Below are 18715 nucleotides of genomic sequence, written 5' to 3' on the forward strand. Positions count from 1 at the left end.
CTAATCTGTGAAGTAAAATTCAGCTAGTAATGTTATTAGTAGTTCATTCTTCTGTCACTTCCACTCAATTATCTCTGAAAATGTCACGACGGTAAGCCCATTTTTTAAGGTCAGCCACTTGGAGTGTTTTTGAGTGGGGGCATGCAAGTGTTCAAGTGCTAAGGCTGACTGGTTTGTGTGTCCAAACGAAAGCCACGTATGCGTATAGATATTTATCTGCGGATGCCCAATTTAACACGGTGACATGTGATGCTGTCACTAATACGGCTGTGTGATCATCGCGTGTGTGGCATAAAGTTTGTGTACTGGCTCACGGTGCTATGGAAACAGTAGTCACTCCAACCCCCTGCTGTGTCATCCCTGGCTGGTGCATTAGTGTCAGCCTGACTCTGAACGATCACAGCATGTTCACCCTGCGTCTGTGGGGTGGAATTAACCTCCCAGTCTATCAGAGAGGGGTTTTAGGGAGAATCAATAACCCAGCCCACCGTTAAATAGAAGCAAACTAACTGATAATGGTCTGAGGGTTGGAAAAACGTATGTTACGTATGTAACATATGACGTTTTACAGACTGCTGCGTATAGCTCGGACATGTCTATGCATTTAAAATACAGCAGCTGGACTAACTTGACATTCTTGAAAACATTTCACCTCTCACCCAGTAGGCTTCTTGAGTTCTAACAGACGTTTGGGAGTCCTACGCTTTTTTATTTCATGTGGTACTGTTGAGAGTTTATTTAGCTTATTGTTGACAATAGTAATATGGTCCCCTGACCATCATGTGAGGTGAAACTAATTAGTACATATATTAGCAGATGACCAGATGCCATGGATTGCAAGAAATGTGTTGTTTTTTTATCCAAACATGGGGGCCAGCCAGGACATTTTGCCACTTATCCAAGCAGCTTCTTCAGTTCTAAAGGACTGCTTGGGAGTTGGGGTTTAAATAACAGTCTCCTCCAACGACAGATAAGTGCCTGTTGTTAACACACATTAGTCATGTGAGTTTCTGATAGGTAACACCCACAGATGCTCCTACTTAAACCCCAACTCCCCACCAGTCCTTCGTAACTGAAGAAGCTACTTGGATGAGTGGTGAAACATCTTCAAGGAAATTCAGCTGCCTTTCTTTAGTATTTTTGGGATACTTTATCCAATGCCACCATTTGCTGTGACCCTTTGTATTAGTTTTTATGGCAGTGTTTGGCTTCCATTACCTCTTGTCATTTTGTATGTTTGTGTGACTGTCCTTGTCAAACAGAGTGGAAAACATCTAGGTATGTTGGCAAATTGCCTAGAAACAATTGTGATCACAAATGTGAAGTCCAGTGGTTTTGTATGGAATGAAATAATCATCACAGGAGCCCATTGAGATGCACAGAGAACCGTGTCTGTGTGTGGGTTAAGTCTGAACTTGCCAGTGGACACTTGGGTGTCTGTCTGACTGGGACGCTTACGTCATTTGAGAGTGTTTGTGTGCGTGTCTGCATGTGTGTGTGTCTGTGTGCATGTGCCATCCTGTCCTGAGGCGGTGACCTTAATCTAGAGCACAAGGGTGACACAGGCTCGGACCAAACAGCGACAGAGATGACATCATGCATCAAAACATGCATGGCAGTGCATGTTCTCTCTCTCTCTCTCTCATACACACACACACACACACACACACACACACACACATGTCTCTACACGTTCAGCCTTGCTCACCTCTGGAGCTATGTAGTCTGGAGTGCCGCAGAAGGTTCTTGTAGTCACTCCTTCTACCATGTTCTCTTTGCACATGCCAAAGTCAGCAATCTTAATGTGTCCCTCAGAGTCCAGCATCACGTTGTCCAACTTCAGATCCCTGAGGAAGCAGAGGGACATTTCAGATATTGACTTTCCTTGTAGGAGCTGGTTTCAGTGGATGCATTTAACTCTAAAATCCCAGGTTTATTCTTTATCTAGTTTTCTTTTAAAGCAAACTCAGTTGATTTAATGCCTGCTGGTTTGGGTGTTTCAAGAAATCCTTATGCAATGGTTTTCCAGGTAGAAAGTCTCACTATTTCGTAGTATCTCTTGCAGAAAGACATTTATGTTATCTCACAAAACCTTTGGTTAATACTTTGAAAGCAGCACGTGCATATAACTAAATGGAGCACAATGTGTAAACTATGTGAACTTGTTAATAATTACCTGTAAATGACTCCTTTACTGTGCAGGAAGAAGAGACCAACAGCGATCTCTGCTGCATAGAACCTGCAACAACAACCATACGTTTACCCAACTAACACAAGAAATGTGTCAAAATCAACATGGATTTTGACAGTGGAAAATGGTTCATTACGCTGCAGAATACAGAATATGTAATAATAAAAAGAAAAGTCTTACACTGCCTGAGGTTCCTTGAACTTGCCCACTTGTTGGATATGGTACATGAGATCCCCCCCATTCACGTACTCCATGACAAAGTACAGACGATCCTGTGGTCATACAGAGACACAAAAAAAAAGGAGTTGGGATAAAAGAGAGAAAATATGCATCATCACTATTTTGTACAAAAAAATTAACAAAATGTGTTAAGTTACACAATATTCCTATATCTCTACCCATGAATGAAGCTCTAAAAGACAAAGTTCAATGCTGAAGCCTACTTTTACAGACTGCTGTGTATAGCTCAGACATGTCTGCACATTTAAAACACAGCAGCTGGACTAACTTGGCATTCTTGAAAACATTTCACCTCCTTGACGTCTGAGTTGTTCAATCTTTACCGCTACTCTTCCCATGACAAGGTGACCTAAAAAGGCCACAACAAAGCGCTTCGCGGAAAAAGAAAACACTCAACACAGACATCTGTCAGGAGAAATTGGCTTTGTCTTACGCTGGTTCCTTACCGCACGTGACAGGTTTGGCCCGAACACATTCTAGATGTGCTTGATGCTCCCTCGCTGAAAAAAACAAAAAGGAACTAGCCCACAAAGCAACAGACCCACACCAGCAACCGCTGAAACTTCCACAAGGTCTGACACCAGGTGTGTGACCCTCGCTGCACCGCAATGACAGTGCCCTGAGCAAAATGCACGCAGTATCTTCTCCAAATTTGAACTTCCAGTGAAAAACACTTCAGTCTTACTTCATTCTAATGGATGCTGACAGCATTCTGTATTAGCAAAACAAATGCATCTTTCTATCCCTTGTTTCCTGTCATATTTCTAGTGGGTCCATGACCATGAACTAGATTTAAACATTTAATACTTTTCAATTTCTTTGCTTTCATCTGTCAAAACTTGCCTTTACTACAGTATTCCAACACACGTTTTTATTCAGCAAAGACTAAAAAATATACTGATACCTGAAGCACCTTGACAGCTGTATCAAACCATTTATTTGTTAAGCCCAGTCTTAAGAAATGATGATCACTGAGATTATTTTAAAATCAAGTCAATTTATTGAACAGTCACTACTCCTTACTTACATCGAACCACACGGCATGATGAACCACAGTGGATACCAAACTCAACTGTACTAATTAAAAAAATATAATAACCATTCAACACCCTCACATGATCATGACACTGGTTTATAATTTGGCCAAAAGATCACATGAACGCTGACAGACTTTCTAGATGCTCGACCATCAAAATAAACACAACAATGAGTAGCTTAATCACTGAGAACCATCCTCACAGAACAAGCGAAAATATCACAGAGGTTGTGAAGGTGAACCAGTGAGCTTGTCTGTGAAGGTTCTCAGTCATCCAGGTCATGGTGTATCCAAAAAGTTGTTAAAAAAAAGGCAGCTGGACTTATAGAGTTTTTTGAGAAGACGTTTCACCACTCATCCCAGAAGCTTCTTCAGTTCTAAGGGACTCTTGGGAAGCTGAGGTGTAAATAGGAAACTCTGTGGGCAGTAAGCGTGTTATTTTACATTTGTTTGTCTATGCAGGAGAAGGAAAATGTCTGGGTGTTTGCGGTTGTATGTGCGTTCATGAATATGCTATGAGTGACGCGAAGCTGTGTCTCTTCCCGTGCGCTCTGCCTACCTGCTGGTGCTGTGGCTCTAATCAGCTGCTATATTTTAGTTTGGCCTCTGATAAATCCGACTGCTTGTAGACATTCATTTGCAGTCCAGCTCTAACCACAGGCTGTGCCGTCGCCACCAGACAGAAACCATTGATTTATTTTGCATCTAGATGTATTTGTGGAGGCATGAAAAATTCATGCACATTCTCGTCCATACTAGGTTTACGTCAAACCAAGAAACTGATTTCCCTGTTAAAGTTGATAACCTGCCTTATGAAACATATTCTTTGCATATTATCGGATTATTAAATGTTGTAATTCTAAGTAATAGATTGTGCTACATATTGCCTTTGTCAGTATCCAAGCCCCACAACTTTACTGATCCCATTAAATAATCCTGAGGTGTGATCAGACTCTTAATAATGAAAAACTTTAGGCCATGATACAGTATAATGTGAACAAGTGAGTTATCTGAAAATTCACCCTTTGTACAGGTGAAGGGGAAAATTAGCTAAATTGGTCAGGCTGTAAACATGTTCATTTCTGTTGTAAAAGTTGAAAACAGAAGATGCTCCTTTTACAATATTAAGTGAGCGCACTCTCAATAAAAATGCTTGTGTGATTGCACTGACTGAGACCTGGCTAATAGAACACGATTCGAGTCAGGAGTACAGCACTGATGGCTTTTGGGAGACCTATCCGGCTCGATCGTGACACACAGCTGACCAGCAAAGCACAGGGAGGGGGCGTGGGTAAGACTTTCATAATAAGGGAATCCATTTGTGGCCGTCACATTGAACTGCTATCTGTTTCACTGCGCCCACTTTACTTACCACAGGAAATCCCGCAAGTTTTTATTACAGCGGTCTATATTCATCCTACAGCCAACATTAAGGATGCAACATCCACTATTGTCAAACTTGTGCACGGTTTCCAAAGCCCTGTCCCCTGAAGCCCCACATTTTATACTTGGTGATTTTAATACTTGTAGTCTTAAAAAGCCCCTTGGTCACCTTTACCAGTATGTAACCTGTCCAACAAGACTTAGTAAGGTATTGGACTTTTGCTATGGCACTAGAAAAGGGGCGTATAAATCATACGCAATTGCGCCACTTGGCTCTTCTGACCATAACTGCATCTTTCTAGCACCGGTCTATCAACCGGCCATCAAGAGAGGAAAAGTCAAACGCAAAGAGGTTACTGTGTGGACAGAAGGTGCAGTTCACCAGCTGAATGGCTGTTTTAACAGCACTAACTGCGATGTTGTCAAAGACACTTGCACTGATTTAGACGAGCTGACGAACACTGTATCTGGATACATTTCCCTTTTGTGAACAAATGATCACCCCAGAAGGCCAAAGATTGATGAAGAAGGAAATAAAGCTTGCCAAAATTAAATTTAAAGGGAAAGGGAGGATGAACTCAGGAGTAGCAACTCCCACAAAGGCTCGAGGGGAATTAAATCAAAGGTTCGAAGCAGGATAAAAAAGGCAACCTTTCAATCCTGATAAGCCTGACTCTGTCCTGGCAGATGAGTTAAACCAATTCTGTGTGAGAGCTGACACACATAAACACTCTGATAAACTGGCTGAATTCAGGGTTGCTTCAGAGGGCAGCAGATCCTTAATGATGAATTTGAGGTCGCAAAATGTTTGAAAAAAATAATGTGAGGAAAAGTTGTGGGCCTGACGGGATTAGTGGTCGGCTGCTCAAGAATTGTTTTTTGAGTAACATTTTCACGCTCATTTTCCAGCTCTCTTTATCATTACAGACAGAAAGTTCCCATGTTATGGAAAGAATCCATTGTTGTCCCCGTGGTCAAGGTCCCAGTGCCAAAAACACTGAATGATTATCGAGCAGTGGCACTTACTTCCTTAGTAATGAAAGGATTTGAACGAATCATGAAGCGGAGCATTTTGTCGATGACGCAGAGTGTTTATTGACCCTCTCCAATTCGCTTATCAGCGGCGTAAAGGCGTGGAGGATGCCACAGCAACTTTGCTAAATCTGGTGGTTGGACACTTGGAAGGAATGAGGATTCATGCTCGTTTATGTTTTGTTGTCAGCTTTTAACTGTATGCAGCCTTATATTTTAGCTAACAGGCTCTGTGAAATATCTGGCTTTGACTTTGGTACTATAGTATGTTGGCTGGTCGACTTCCTGACTATGAGGTCACAAAGAACTTGTGTCAGTGGCACCCTGTCTGATGCCATGACATGCTCTACAGGCACCCCAAGGGCGTGTCTTGCCACCTTTTTTGTGCTGTACACTTGACTGTCAGCCTCCTGCAGGACCAGGATGAAGGGCACGGCCCTGTGATGGACAGTTTCACTGAATGGTGCAATAAGTCATGATTACAAATTAATGTCAGCAAAACTAAAGAAATGCTGATCGATTTTCAAAACAAAACCCAATGTCCCGAAACCAACTTTCATAAATGGTACAGCTGTGGAGATTGTAAGCCAGTACAAATATTTGGGCACCATCTTGGATGACAAACTGACTTTTGAGGCCAACACGGACTATATCTGCAAAAAAGCCAACCAGAGACTGTCCTTTTTAAGGAGCCTGAGGGATTTTAATGTTGACAGATCACTTTTAAAAATGTTTTATTTATCCCTTATTGAGTCAGTCCTACCTTTTGCAGCATTTACTGGTATGGGAACCTTAACAAACAGATATCTCAGCAGTAGGGTTTCTAATAAGCTGTGTTTCTGTGTATTATACTGTACTGTTTTATGGTATGAATTTGGTTGTCAACTGCTGTTGCAAATCGAATTGCCCAAATTGGGACAATAAAGACTTTCTAATCTAATCTAATCAGACTGAATATGAATTTAAATTTGAAGTGCAAGTGCAAGTGACTTATTTTTGTGTGTGCTACACTTTGGTTCCTTTCATCAAAGGATCTCCATCTATATGAATATGACTGTGTGTGCGTGTTATTGTATGTATATACTGTATGCTTAACAAGTACCTGTGTATGAGGTTGTGTACTCAGATTATAGCACAGCCTACAGGTAATACACACACCTATGAATGTGCATGCATCCACACATGCCTCTGCCTTCTAATTGGGGTCTATTTTTGTTTTCCTTTAATTATTATTTTTTTTAAATAAACTTGTCATACACGTCCTCTATTGTCCTCTCTGGCACTTTATGACTAAGCTGTGTAGCTAAAAGCCTCTTCATGAATTAATCTGACCTGACCTGAGCTGAGCTGACCTGGAGTAACTTTTCCTGATGTACGTGCCGAAGCGTTTTACCTACCACAGTCTGGAAGCACGAGTGGAGATGTGTGAGGAAGGGTGGCTTGTCCTGTTGGGCCAGGACTCTCTTCTCCACCATGGTACATTCAACGTCATCATCCTGGATTACCACATCCTTCTTCAGGATCTTGATTGCGTACAGCTCTTCAGTGGTCTTCATCTCTGCTAACATGACCTGCAGAGTGACAGAAGAGGGCAGAGGCATGGAAAAAGACTCTATCTATGAGTATCTTTTCCAATAGATTTATCTTTGAGCTGATCACTGCTGCCTTACCTTGCCAAAGCTGCCTTTCCCTAGCACAGCCAGGAAGGTGAAGTCGGTAAGTTTGACTTGGCTCAGGCTGTTGAATGGCAGCTGGCTGGGGCGGCTGTCATCCGACTCAGTGATCACCTTCTTCCCTGGGCCTAGCTTGGCTTTCTGCACTCAGGGCACAAAAGAGAAAGCGTCTCAGAAACAGGGATCTCAAACCACCCACATAACGTTAAGCTGCAATGTGCAGATCAGAAAGGTGGACCTTAAATAAATGTTTTATACCCAAAAGGAGTAGATGTGGTACTAAACCGACAGCAGACTTTGAAGAAGATTCTTTGTAGTGGATTCCTCTTGACAAAGCTTCCACACATCCAATTCCCTTGTTCATTCTTTCTTATTATTACCACTACAGATATTACCATACAGATAAACAATTAATGTTGGAATTTATTCCCTAAAACGATTTAGTGATTCTCTTGTACCTGCGTTCGCTCACTCACACTGCTCATTTGCTCACAGCCACAATGCACTTACTGATAAAACAGAATTCAAAATTCATGAGATGAAATGAGAGAGTGGTGCAGCTGTGGAGTTGAGGTGGCACAAAAATGTCTCCATGGAGATCTTGTAAAAACGAATGTCTGATAAACAAGGGAAACTACATGTTGTTCCTGTTCGTTCAAAGCAGGAGAGCTGAGATTGCAGCACTATGTGTTGAAGATGCGAAGATGATAAAGAAAGAAATCTACTTGAGATAAGCTTGAAACGCCTTCCAATAAAACCTCTACCCACACAATACACTTAAAATAGACCGCTAAAATTATAGACAATGACTAATACAATGTTTAGTAATCACTTGTCACTTAAAGTATTTTGATGCACCTGCAAATCATGGAACAATGAGCATTTTAAGCATTACATAAACAAAATCCCATCTTACATCATACAGGCTGGTCAAGGTCACATCAGACGTTGCAACTGCACTAGCAGAAACCTGCACGGTTGCGAGAGCTGTGAAGAAGGGATCCGGTTTATGCATGCATGTCCAGTGCAGACTTCTGACTCTAACACTGATCTGCATCCTCTTGTATGTGTTTCCCTCATGCCAAGTCATGCTCCATCTCCCAGCGGGGCAAAATGCTTCAAGAAGCTTGCTGCAAAATCCACACTTTTGTGGCAATCTGACTGCTAAACAAGAATCCAATAAACTATAACGTTTCTATCTCTCTGCACAAAAACACACTCCACATTGTCATGTCCAGGTTTCACTCTCGGCCAGGGCAATACACAATTAAAAAAATCATGCCGCAGCCCAACAACATACAGCACGGATTTTATCAACAGCTATATCCTTCACAAAAAGAAGGTTGTTTGACTTTAGCAAGGTCTATGACAAAGTGGTATTAAATTGTCACTTTTTTTCAGTTCCTGCTATCCTTATCCTTGGGTCCTTATCTAAAAAGTTTTTAAAGGTTACTGGTAAGTCATATTCTTTTTGAGCAGCCTCATCCCACTACATCTTCACCAGAAGTTAAATTCAAGCAATTTTTATCCACAATATTCTATGACAGAAACCTCTGATAATGACCAACTTCTGTTAGGTAAAGAGGATTTTTTTCTGCCCATAGACACAATATCTATGATGGACAAACTGAAAATTACTTTCCGAAGCAAAGCTAGTGAGAGGGGCAAAGGTATTATGCTACGCCGGACTACTTTCAAAAATCCCTGATATATTGTATCCTGCTTCACCTTGAGAAATCACATTTAACTTGCAGCGACCAATGCTGAGCAGTTTTAGTTTGGTTAATGGCATCATAGTCTGCTCTTAAAATCGGAGAGCAGCAGAGAAACGCAAAGCAGAGCAGACTGCACCAGATCACAGCACACCTGTGAGCCTTTTTAGCCAAAGAAACCAGCCTGGCCGGGCCAAGCGTGCAGCAGCCTTACTTCCTTCCTGTCAGACGCACCTGATCAGAGTCTTCCACAACTGCTTGGTCCTGAAACCACAGGGAGAGGGGAGCCAAAATGGCTGACTCACTTAGTATGAGCTTTTTTGTTTAGTCGAGGGGCAACAGAAGTGCAGCTCATACACACAGACGAACACAAAAAATATGAATAAAGATGCACTGACAATATAATGCTAATGTGCTTCGACCTTTGGACCAGCCCACTGAGTCGCAGTGTTATACAATTGTGTTCAAGTTCAGATTGGCAGAAACACAGAAAGAACACACATGTAAGGGGAACATTACCAGTAACCTGACATCAGTTAGATTCCTGACAAAGAATAAAAATCCATGTGTGATGTCTGTAAAAAAAAAAAATAACAAGTTTGATTTCATCGTGAAGAATAAATAAAAGTGGAAGAAAAATAAACTCTGCAAATGCCACTGAGAACCAAAACAGTTTAAGGCTGGTGTGGAAGCATGAAGAAGCACACATCCTCACACAGGCAGGAACAGTCGCTCAATACTCTGGCAATGTACTCCAGTTCAATGGTGACATCTAGTGGTCATAACAGGTGTTGCCATACAATTCAAGCGTTAATGACGCCTTTGAATGAAGTTTGATCCAAGGTTAGAATGAGACGTTTGCAGGTAGAAGAAGTGGACAGTGACGGATACATGTTAAGCAAGTCCTACGATGAGAGACATGAATGCTGATAGTCGTCCAGATTATATCTGTGTTGACAATGATGTAAGCAGACAACGTGAAGACAGGAAGGTTAATCCACAAACAAGACAGATACAGAATACAAAGACACACATGCACACAAATGTAAAGCTATAAAGTGGAAGCAGAACACTCTCAGAATTTACTAACAATCCTCCGGCCAACTCAGAGGAGCAGGAAGCCGGGACAATAAATAACAGTTGTACTTGGGCAAAAAGGAGCACTGAATAAATATCTATTAGGCTTCGTTGTTTATTTTTTACTTTATTACTTTTAAATTGTTAGTAAACTGGATCAATTTGTAGTAGCACTGCACCACATACAAATGATCAGACATAGGAGCGATGGAACCACAAGACAAGACAAAAAGAAGAGAGAGGAGAGGAGAGATCAGGGGAGGAGGAGGAGGAGGGGAGAAAGGGCTACCTTTAGATTAAAGTTAAATTGGCAGTCCTGAGAGCAGGGGCGAGACGTGGAGAAAGGAAGAGAGAAACTCTTGCATTAAATATGACAATGTGACACGGGATGAAGAAGGATTTGTACAATAAAGTCTCACCAAGCACATAGGAAGGAGCAGGAAGCTGAGGGAAAAAAAGGGAAGGAACCACAGTAGGGTTTATGAAGAAGAACAGGGAGAAAGAAGACAGACAGAGAGAGACAGAGAGAGAGAGAGAGAGAGAGAGAGAGAGAGAGAGAGAGAGAGAGAGAGGATCTCCAGGCTATACAGAATCCAAAAAATACACAGTCAGTTGGATGAAACATGAGACCTGGAAATGCAAAAATAATATAATACCTTTATTTGAGGTACATCAAACAGTACTGCCATGGTGGCAAGGTTTCTGAGTTGCAGATTGAATCATTTGTGAAATATTAGGACTGCACTGGGCTTCTCTCAGTGATGGATTTGTCTGCTGATGCTCAGGGGGACATGATTTAAAGAACAAACTAGAAAAATACCTGTTACTGCACGTGTGTTTTGCAGCCTGTGCACGTACAGACTAAGTACAAGCCTGTGTGTGTGCGTGTGTGATATCTTCTGGACCTGCTATTACCATACAGCTCCTGCTTTTAAAGTAGGAGCTGTTTTGTGAAGCCGATAACACTGATAATGGAGATATCAGGAATGATGTCAATTGTCTCCTCTCCCTTTAAGAGTTTAATAAATTCCAAGAGTGGTCCCAGTGGTGCCAAACAGATATCTTCAAGTGCAGGATCCCTTTTTTATTTTTAATAAAACACCCTATCATAATCCATTTTCCACCAACTGGTTTCAGTTCCAACTGTGACCTTTAAAACCGCCTTGTCGTTCTTTCTTATTCTGTCCGTAACTCCCCACAATGTGTCGCAGAAATGTCACAGAAAATAGCTTTACAAAGAGGGGCTGTGCTCCCACGGAGAGGCCGAACAATATGACAATCAGAGGACCACGGAGGGAGAGAGCTGCTTCAGTGTGAGCAGGCCAGACACACTGGTGCAGCAAAGCAGACGAAGGAGAGGAGCATGAAACTGTGTCGGCATGTGAAACGGGTCTTGTGTAAAGTGTGTGGTTTCATGGAATTTGGAAAGCAGATGTTTATGAGTCATTATTGAAGAGACTGTAGTACCAGTTATGAATGTCCCTTTTTGTATTGACAGATGCTACATTGATCATCATCAGCTTCATTACACTTTGACTGAGATAATGCCTATAAATCATACTGACTTATCGCCGGGCAGTATCTCAAAGACACACAAAAAATCACATTATTAGGGAGAAATGACCTGAGGAGGTCAGCCATTATTAAAAATATATTCACATTTACATTCTACAACGGAAAAAGTATTACATTTGAGAGATTAAGATGTCGTAATTCATCACAATGACCGTAACCCACTGGCCAATTAAATGTCAATTTTTACTTTAAAAACTTGTGATATTGTGATCTGACTGAGTGCCGCTGACTTGACCAGAATGTCAGAGGCTGATTTTTTGCAGTTAGCATTACAGTTTGAAAAAAAAATAATAATTATTCTTGTGAAAAATGTCCACTTATTCTGGACAAAATATTATCCACACAGAGTCACACCTTTATAGATCAAAAAAAAAAAAAAAAAAAAATACTAATTTACATGTGCTTAGAAGAAAACTAGCTGTTTTAAGCTGTTTTAAGCAACATGTTGATTTTAAATCATAAGTCTATGAATAAATGAAGCAAAAATCTACGTCCTAGAAGCCTTTATTTAATTCTTCAGATGCATCTGGCTCCAGTGCGTCATCCAGCAAAGCGCATCTCGACTATCAAAACGATCCACCTGAGATCATCTCAGTCTTGGTCCTAAAGCAAGATATTGGAGACGCATTCACTTTTCCACGAATTTATGAAAGAAATAAATGTGCGCCAATCAGCGTAATCGATTAAAAATGATTAAATGGATGGATGATTGTAGAGCACGTTTCTTGTGTGTCTTAATTAAATCAGTTGTTTTTTCACCATCATCATTGACATTTCCCTGCACAAAATGCCAGTGGGCTTTTGTGCATACTGGCCTAAGTGAGGTCGAGGGCCCTCTTAAACTTTGCTCTTAGAACAAACAAGAAAGAACACAATTATTGATTAATTCCATTGATTATATGCTTCCTTGTTTCATGGACCCTTGACAAGTCAATAATGCAAGCCAGCATACAGACACACACACACACAGACAGAACGACAACAATGCACATTTGCACGTTATTTCAGTGCAATCCTCACCTCAAATTTCTGCCTCAGTTCCTCATTACCATCATCCTCCTCTGAGATGGGAACATTGTAGTACTCCCCCTCCTCCTGGCACAACAACTTATACCTGACAACAAAGAGATGAGACGAGAAGGGAGGTGAGAGAGGAGAGGAGGATGGAAAAATACAGAGAAACATTTGGCAAGAAACTGGCAGGTTCTTTTGTCTGCCTTCCCTTCTTCTGTGTGTGCTGCTATTGTACCCTTCCACTGATCTCGGCCTGAAAGTAGCTGATGGTAAACCAAGACTTTCTTTGCCTCTGGTGTAGCTGGCACCACCCTAACTCACACATGTCAAACCAAACACAAGCTTAACTGTGGCAGTATCAGTATAGCTCCTGCTCCTCTGGGACAGACCTGCGGTAAAATCCCAAACTGAGCGCTCTGTTTACCTCAGAAAGTGCCGTGTTTGTTACAATCTGCCATACAGGCTGTGATACAGGGCATTTACAAAGAGGCGGCGGAGGGAACTGTTATAAACTATCACTGCTGAACTGTTGACATTTTTGTTTCTACTGCTGTCTGTTGCTGGATGTGCTGCACTAATGAGGCCATTACACACACATTACTGCCACAGCTATTTAGTATTTCACTGTGTTCTAGCTTTATCATTTAATAAATCTTTAATGTTAATTGGATAAGGTTCCCTGACAGAATCAGGCAATGAACTTAACATGCCATGAGTAATATAACTGAATACGCGGAGTTCTATACACACAGAGCTCAAACTGAACTGCTTAAGTCAATATTTACACACTAGGCGCAGGGGCCTTGCTGAACGAGTGTCACCCAGAGCTGCTGGGCTTCAAGCTAAACACTTCATCCCCTGTTACACTTTCCACCTCACAAAAGGCAGGGAAAAGTGTAATATTTGTGTCATTTTTGATCCTTAAGAAAGCCAGCATTACCAGCCACAGACTGGAGCCTTCATGAGCTCCGACACGCCGAAGGAAAGGGCTCCCATGAAGTCGTTCCTGGTGGTCCGGTCCCAATCCCACACTTCTATTGACAGGCGGCGGTCTTTATCTGTAGGCTTCAGCTTGCTGTACAGTGCGTTGTGGTTATTGGGGAAGAGAAACGTTTCGTAGATTAGTTCATGCAGCAGTTTTAATACTGGCGCTTCTAACGTCTTGCTTACTTCACACTTTGCACCACGTTACACATACTCAACAATATACTGTAGCTGTGGGGCACAAGTTGGAGGTGGCAACAGAAAATGCACTCACAAAGTAAAAGTCTCGTTCCATCTGGGGTTGAGGTTGGCACGGATAGTTTTGGTCTTCTGCTTGGTCTCATTCTTAGGGTCTGGTATGAGTTTGAGCTTGACATATGGATCAGACAGGCCATTGGGGTCCATGGGGATGAGGTTTTTGCCTTCACCCACTGGTAAAGATAAAGAACAGGATGAAAAGATTAACATGTCTCAAGAGACTGAAGTCATTTTTTTTAATATAGTCAGCTTGGTTTCAGCTTCATAAACCGATTTGGTCCATTCGCTTCCTTCTCATCAACAGAGGAGAACAGAATAAACTGCAGGTGTTCGAGATCAAACGGCAAGTCACAGCCTATGAGGATTATTTATGGTTCGGTAACAATAAAAGGAGCAAATGGAGGAAGTGTTATGAGGACAGTGTATCAAAATCGCAAGCAGTGTCATGCTTAAGTAGGCGAAGGCTCTGTTCTGGTCCTCTTGTATTTAGCTGTTCAGTAAACAAGGGCACACCAGGGACATTAGCACTCCATTAGCCCTGAGCACTGGAGCACAGCCAGACCTGAGCACACACACGTACAGTACACACACTCATCCCTGCTCACAGTCAAACACACACACATACACACACACACACACACGCACTCTATGTTTATCGACACACAATGCACCTAGGATCCCCGCAGGGACAGGGTGAATGCCTGTCTGCTTGGTTAAACCTCGGCCCCCTGGAGACGGCAGAAGTGTCTCCATGTGGCGCTGTCAGTCAACCTACAATGCTGCCCTGAGCAGTGACAAACTGATCTTTGACCCTGAGAGGAAGGCGCAAAGCAGCTGTGCAACGAATGCAAGACATCACTGCTAAACCCACTGCCTTAACTCTAAATGAGATGCAGTAATGTCAGGATTAAGAGGGCCAAACGGGATTCGACACAAAGTTACAATTTTTTACTGACATTCCTTATCTGACGCATTTTAAAGCTTTCATGAAACACATGACAAACTAGGTTCATATCATTCCATGTGTGGTTGCACTTATAGATTTAGAGCACAGTTAAATAGCTTCCCATTGTTTGCTTATTCTCAGCTCCTCGGTGGAGGATCTGGGTGTTGAGCGATGAAGTGTGAAGTCGGATGAGTGACGGACTGAGCTGCTGCAGAGCACACACCGATGGAATAGACTTTATAAGAGACTCAGACGGTTACAGAAGCGACTGGAGGTGTGGGAAGATATTGAGCGGTTCTAAACTGGCGACCCTGTGCTTTCTCACAAATCCAGTTGAAATGTGTTGAGCACGTATTTTCAAACTGCACGCTGTATTTGCACTTCTAATACCGTCACACTGTGCAGCAGAAGAGGGAAGACTGAAATAAAGGCAGCCTTTCTGCTTCTTAATTATTTTAATTTCTTTACTTTTCAAAGTTTCATGCAACATGTAAGAGGTGCATTATGGGAACCAATAACATCATATCTAATGTTCCCTGTATCTCAGCATCTAATTCTTCTGAGGTAAAGGTCGTGTTTTGAATATTTCACGTGCTGGCCGTATAAATGCAAACTCCCAGCAGCTGAAGGGCATTACAAAACTCAGGGAAAAAAGACATTCATCAGCGGCTCGAGCTTCTTTATGTGACCGGAAAACAGAATCAGTGGTGAAGCTGCGTTTGTGGCAAATATACTGTATATTTTTAGCTCTATCAATAATTAATCATTATGTTAATGAATCTGTCCAACAGTCGTGGGTACTCTTGTCTACAGTACAGAGTGAAAATGATGTTAAACAATACACACTAAATAAAATCATACAGGATGGCAGTGGATAATACTGCGGGAAAAGATTTTGAAACTGGCGCTGAGATGATGTTATAAAATAATAATTGAAAGTTAAGAACTGGAATTAATCTTGCAGAATGTGTGGTTGAGCATGTGTGAATGTTAGGGTTGCTCTGACTGTAATATTATAGATTTATTGAATACAGACAGGAGACTATTGACTCAAGTATCCTCCATGGTCACTGCAAACTGTACTGCCAGCTATGACCAGTGGGAGGTAGTCTAGACTGTCTAATTCAGTTTGGCTGGCACAGAGCAAATTCTTCCATAAACCAAACAAGATGTGTGCAAGTAGTCCTGGGTTTTAACTGATGTGCAGAAGATACTAAAGGTAAAAGTTGAAGTTAACTGCTCTGTCAAGTAAGTTTGGTTGGAGGTCTAATAGCTGCTGCCGTATCAAAACACAAATTTGTTCGTGCACAGGGCGGACATAAGTCTGTGAACACACGACACATAATGTTACCTACAGATCCTCTGACCCTATAACTGTTACTCAGCAAATAGGATTTTACATGAAATTAAATCTGCTCTCGGTGAGATCTGCCCCCATCTACATTTTGAGTCCTCTGTTTTGAGAAAACTAATAGTTACATGAATGAGAAGTGCTCCCGACAGCTTTCTCTGAAACACATCTGGATTTCATTTCACGCAAAAAACAAACCACAGCACAGCGCTTAGCATTTACAGAGCTCATCAGAAATCGCTTAGCATGTTTAATTTCCAGAAACAATCAGTTTGAGCATAGTGCTGCACCTCTGTCAGTTTCTGTTAAAATGAAATTAAATCAAAAAGACAGAAAAAAACAACAACACAAAGGCTGAGCAGAAAGGAAACGTCTAAGTGATGAAAATCAGAGGCACATGCTAAAACGGTGTGAAAGCAGTGTGAACACGCTGAGTGGGTGGGGGGGTTGAGGCAGGACAGCGACAACACACTGGGAATACCAATGACATGACTACTGGGAGTCTGGCATCAGAAATCCCACAGCAACCAAGTTCAGCTTCTCTCCACAGAGAAGGAGACAGCCTGCCTGTGCATTCGTGTGTTAATAAGATAAGAGACAAAAAACACAAAGCTTCCCCAGCAAAATTCCTTTTAGAGAGGGTAGATGTTCTAACAGCCCTTTTGCTTTCCTGCGGTGTAATTTCTTAACATTAAAGAAGTTTTAAAGTCTGTTCTCTATTGTGCGGCACACACAGTCTCCAAAGCTTAAAGTTGCAAATATCCAAATAGAAAGCAAACAGAGGATCCATTTTCAGTTATTTACTTTCATCTTTATGGTTAGTCTTGCTGAACGAGATAATGTAATGTGTTTGAGTAACATCCCATCATCAATCAGCAGGATGCTACATTCTCTCCAGAATTTATTTAACCACTGTAAGCATTTACACGAACACACAAAGCCTTGTCTTCAACTGACCCTACCTCAAAAATTAGGCCAGCCATGTTTGTACTACACCTCCCTGTGTAAATACAGCTGCCAAACATTAGACCACAAGCTTTGCTCTCAGCCTTTTCAGTGTAACCGTGCTCTTTTGAGCGACAGCTATTTACGAAATGGCGCGAAAAAATGTCGTGTTGACTAGCGCAAGTGTTTCCTGCATAGTGCTGCAGAAAATTTACATCAGGATAAAGGAAGTGGAGTGATCTGCCTGATATAGAATGTGCTCTTTGTAGTTTTAAATTAAAATATAGTTATCATACTGCTCAAATGGTGTATCATGTTATTACAAGCACACGGCTCTACGCTCAATGAGCTCCTGACAGATCCTTCAAGGAGGAAACCGTGCTGTCCCAATGGCCACCTCTGCAGTGGAAAAATGCTGGCACTGGTGTGCTACCACAAGTGCTGTCAGCTGTTCCGTCTTAACTCTGAATCACTGGGAAAATGTAATAGCAGGATTTTTAAGTTGTTTTTTTTTTTTTTTCTTGGCAGAAACCTTTTGGCCTTTCTGCATAATGACTCAGACACTACAGAGAAATAGAAATAGAAAAAAAGAAAAGGCTGCCGAGCGGAAGCAGCAGCCTTCAGATCACTGGGCAGTGATCATCATTTGGCAACTCGCAAGCTGCATCCGTACCCCAACTCTGCCCTCCAGTAAAAGAAACAGGCAGGATATCGTTTTAGTTTTTAGCATTTTGTATGAATGGCTGACTCAACGAGAGACATCCCGGGGAATATCAAAGTAACAAAATGGGGATAAATAGATTCTGCAGAGCTGTATGTAGCATAGAAAACAGTATATTGCTGAGAATTGAAAGACATTAGAGAATCAAATATATGTGGTGGACACGTGTATGTCTCATCAACATTTGCTCAGGAAGAAGGGGTAAGACAGGGGATGTACTGCAGTGCTGACTAATAAAGAGAGAAAACGAAAGCGCAAAATCCTGCTAAAGTCACAAAAAATATACCAAATGTGAAGGCTGAACTAGGGCTAATTACATTCTTATTCATTAATTTAGGGTTGAAATAACAAATGGGCCATACACAAGTTAGTTGCTTAAATATATCAAAAAGATAAAGAATTCAAGTAAAGTTAAAGTGTTTTGTACAAGACTATCAAACAAAAGGCTAAGAGTTGAAACCTGACCTCCACTGCCTATAGTGGATCCTCAAACCATTAAAACCATTCAGCTGAGACAAACAAGAGAGATGAAAGACTGAGGTGATTAGGACAAAAATAAAAACTAACTGAAGATGCT

General features: G+C 41.6%; 1 protein-coding gene across 1 annotated transcript in view; it reads right to left on the reverse strand.

Moving 5' to 3' along the window:
* prkcaa (protein kinase C, alpha, a) overlaps positions 1-18715 on the reverse strand; it is a 135573-nt gene that overhangs the window by 41388 nt on the left and 75470 nt on the right. The window contains exons 6-13 of the mRNA XM_084570894.1: positions 14192-14348; positions 13874-14008; positions 12940-13033; positions 7553-7696; positions 7280-7453; positions 2372-2463; positions 2177-2239; positions 1709-1847 (exon numbers count right to left, since the gene is read on the reverse strand). Coding sequence (XP_084427020.1) covers positions 1709-1847; positions 2177-2239; positions 2372-2463; positions 7280-7453; positions 7553-7696; positions 12940-13033; positions 13874-14008; positions 14192-14348 — 998 coding nt within the window. The remainder of the gene's footprint in view (positions 1-1708; positions 1848-2176; positions 2240-2371; positions 2464-7279; positions 7454-7552; positions 7697-12939; positions 13034-13873; positions 14009-14191; positions 14349-18715) is intronic.

Source organism: Chelon labrosus (assembly GCF_963514085.1).
Source record: "Chelon labrosus genome assembly, chromosome: 2".
Classification (NCBI taxonomy): domain Eukaryota; kingdom Metazoa; phylum Chordata; class Actinopteri; order Mugiliformes; family Mugilidae; genus Chelon; species Chelon labrosus.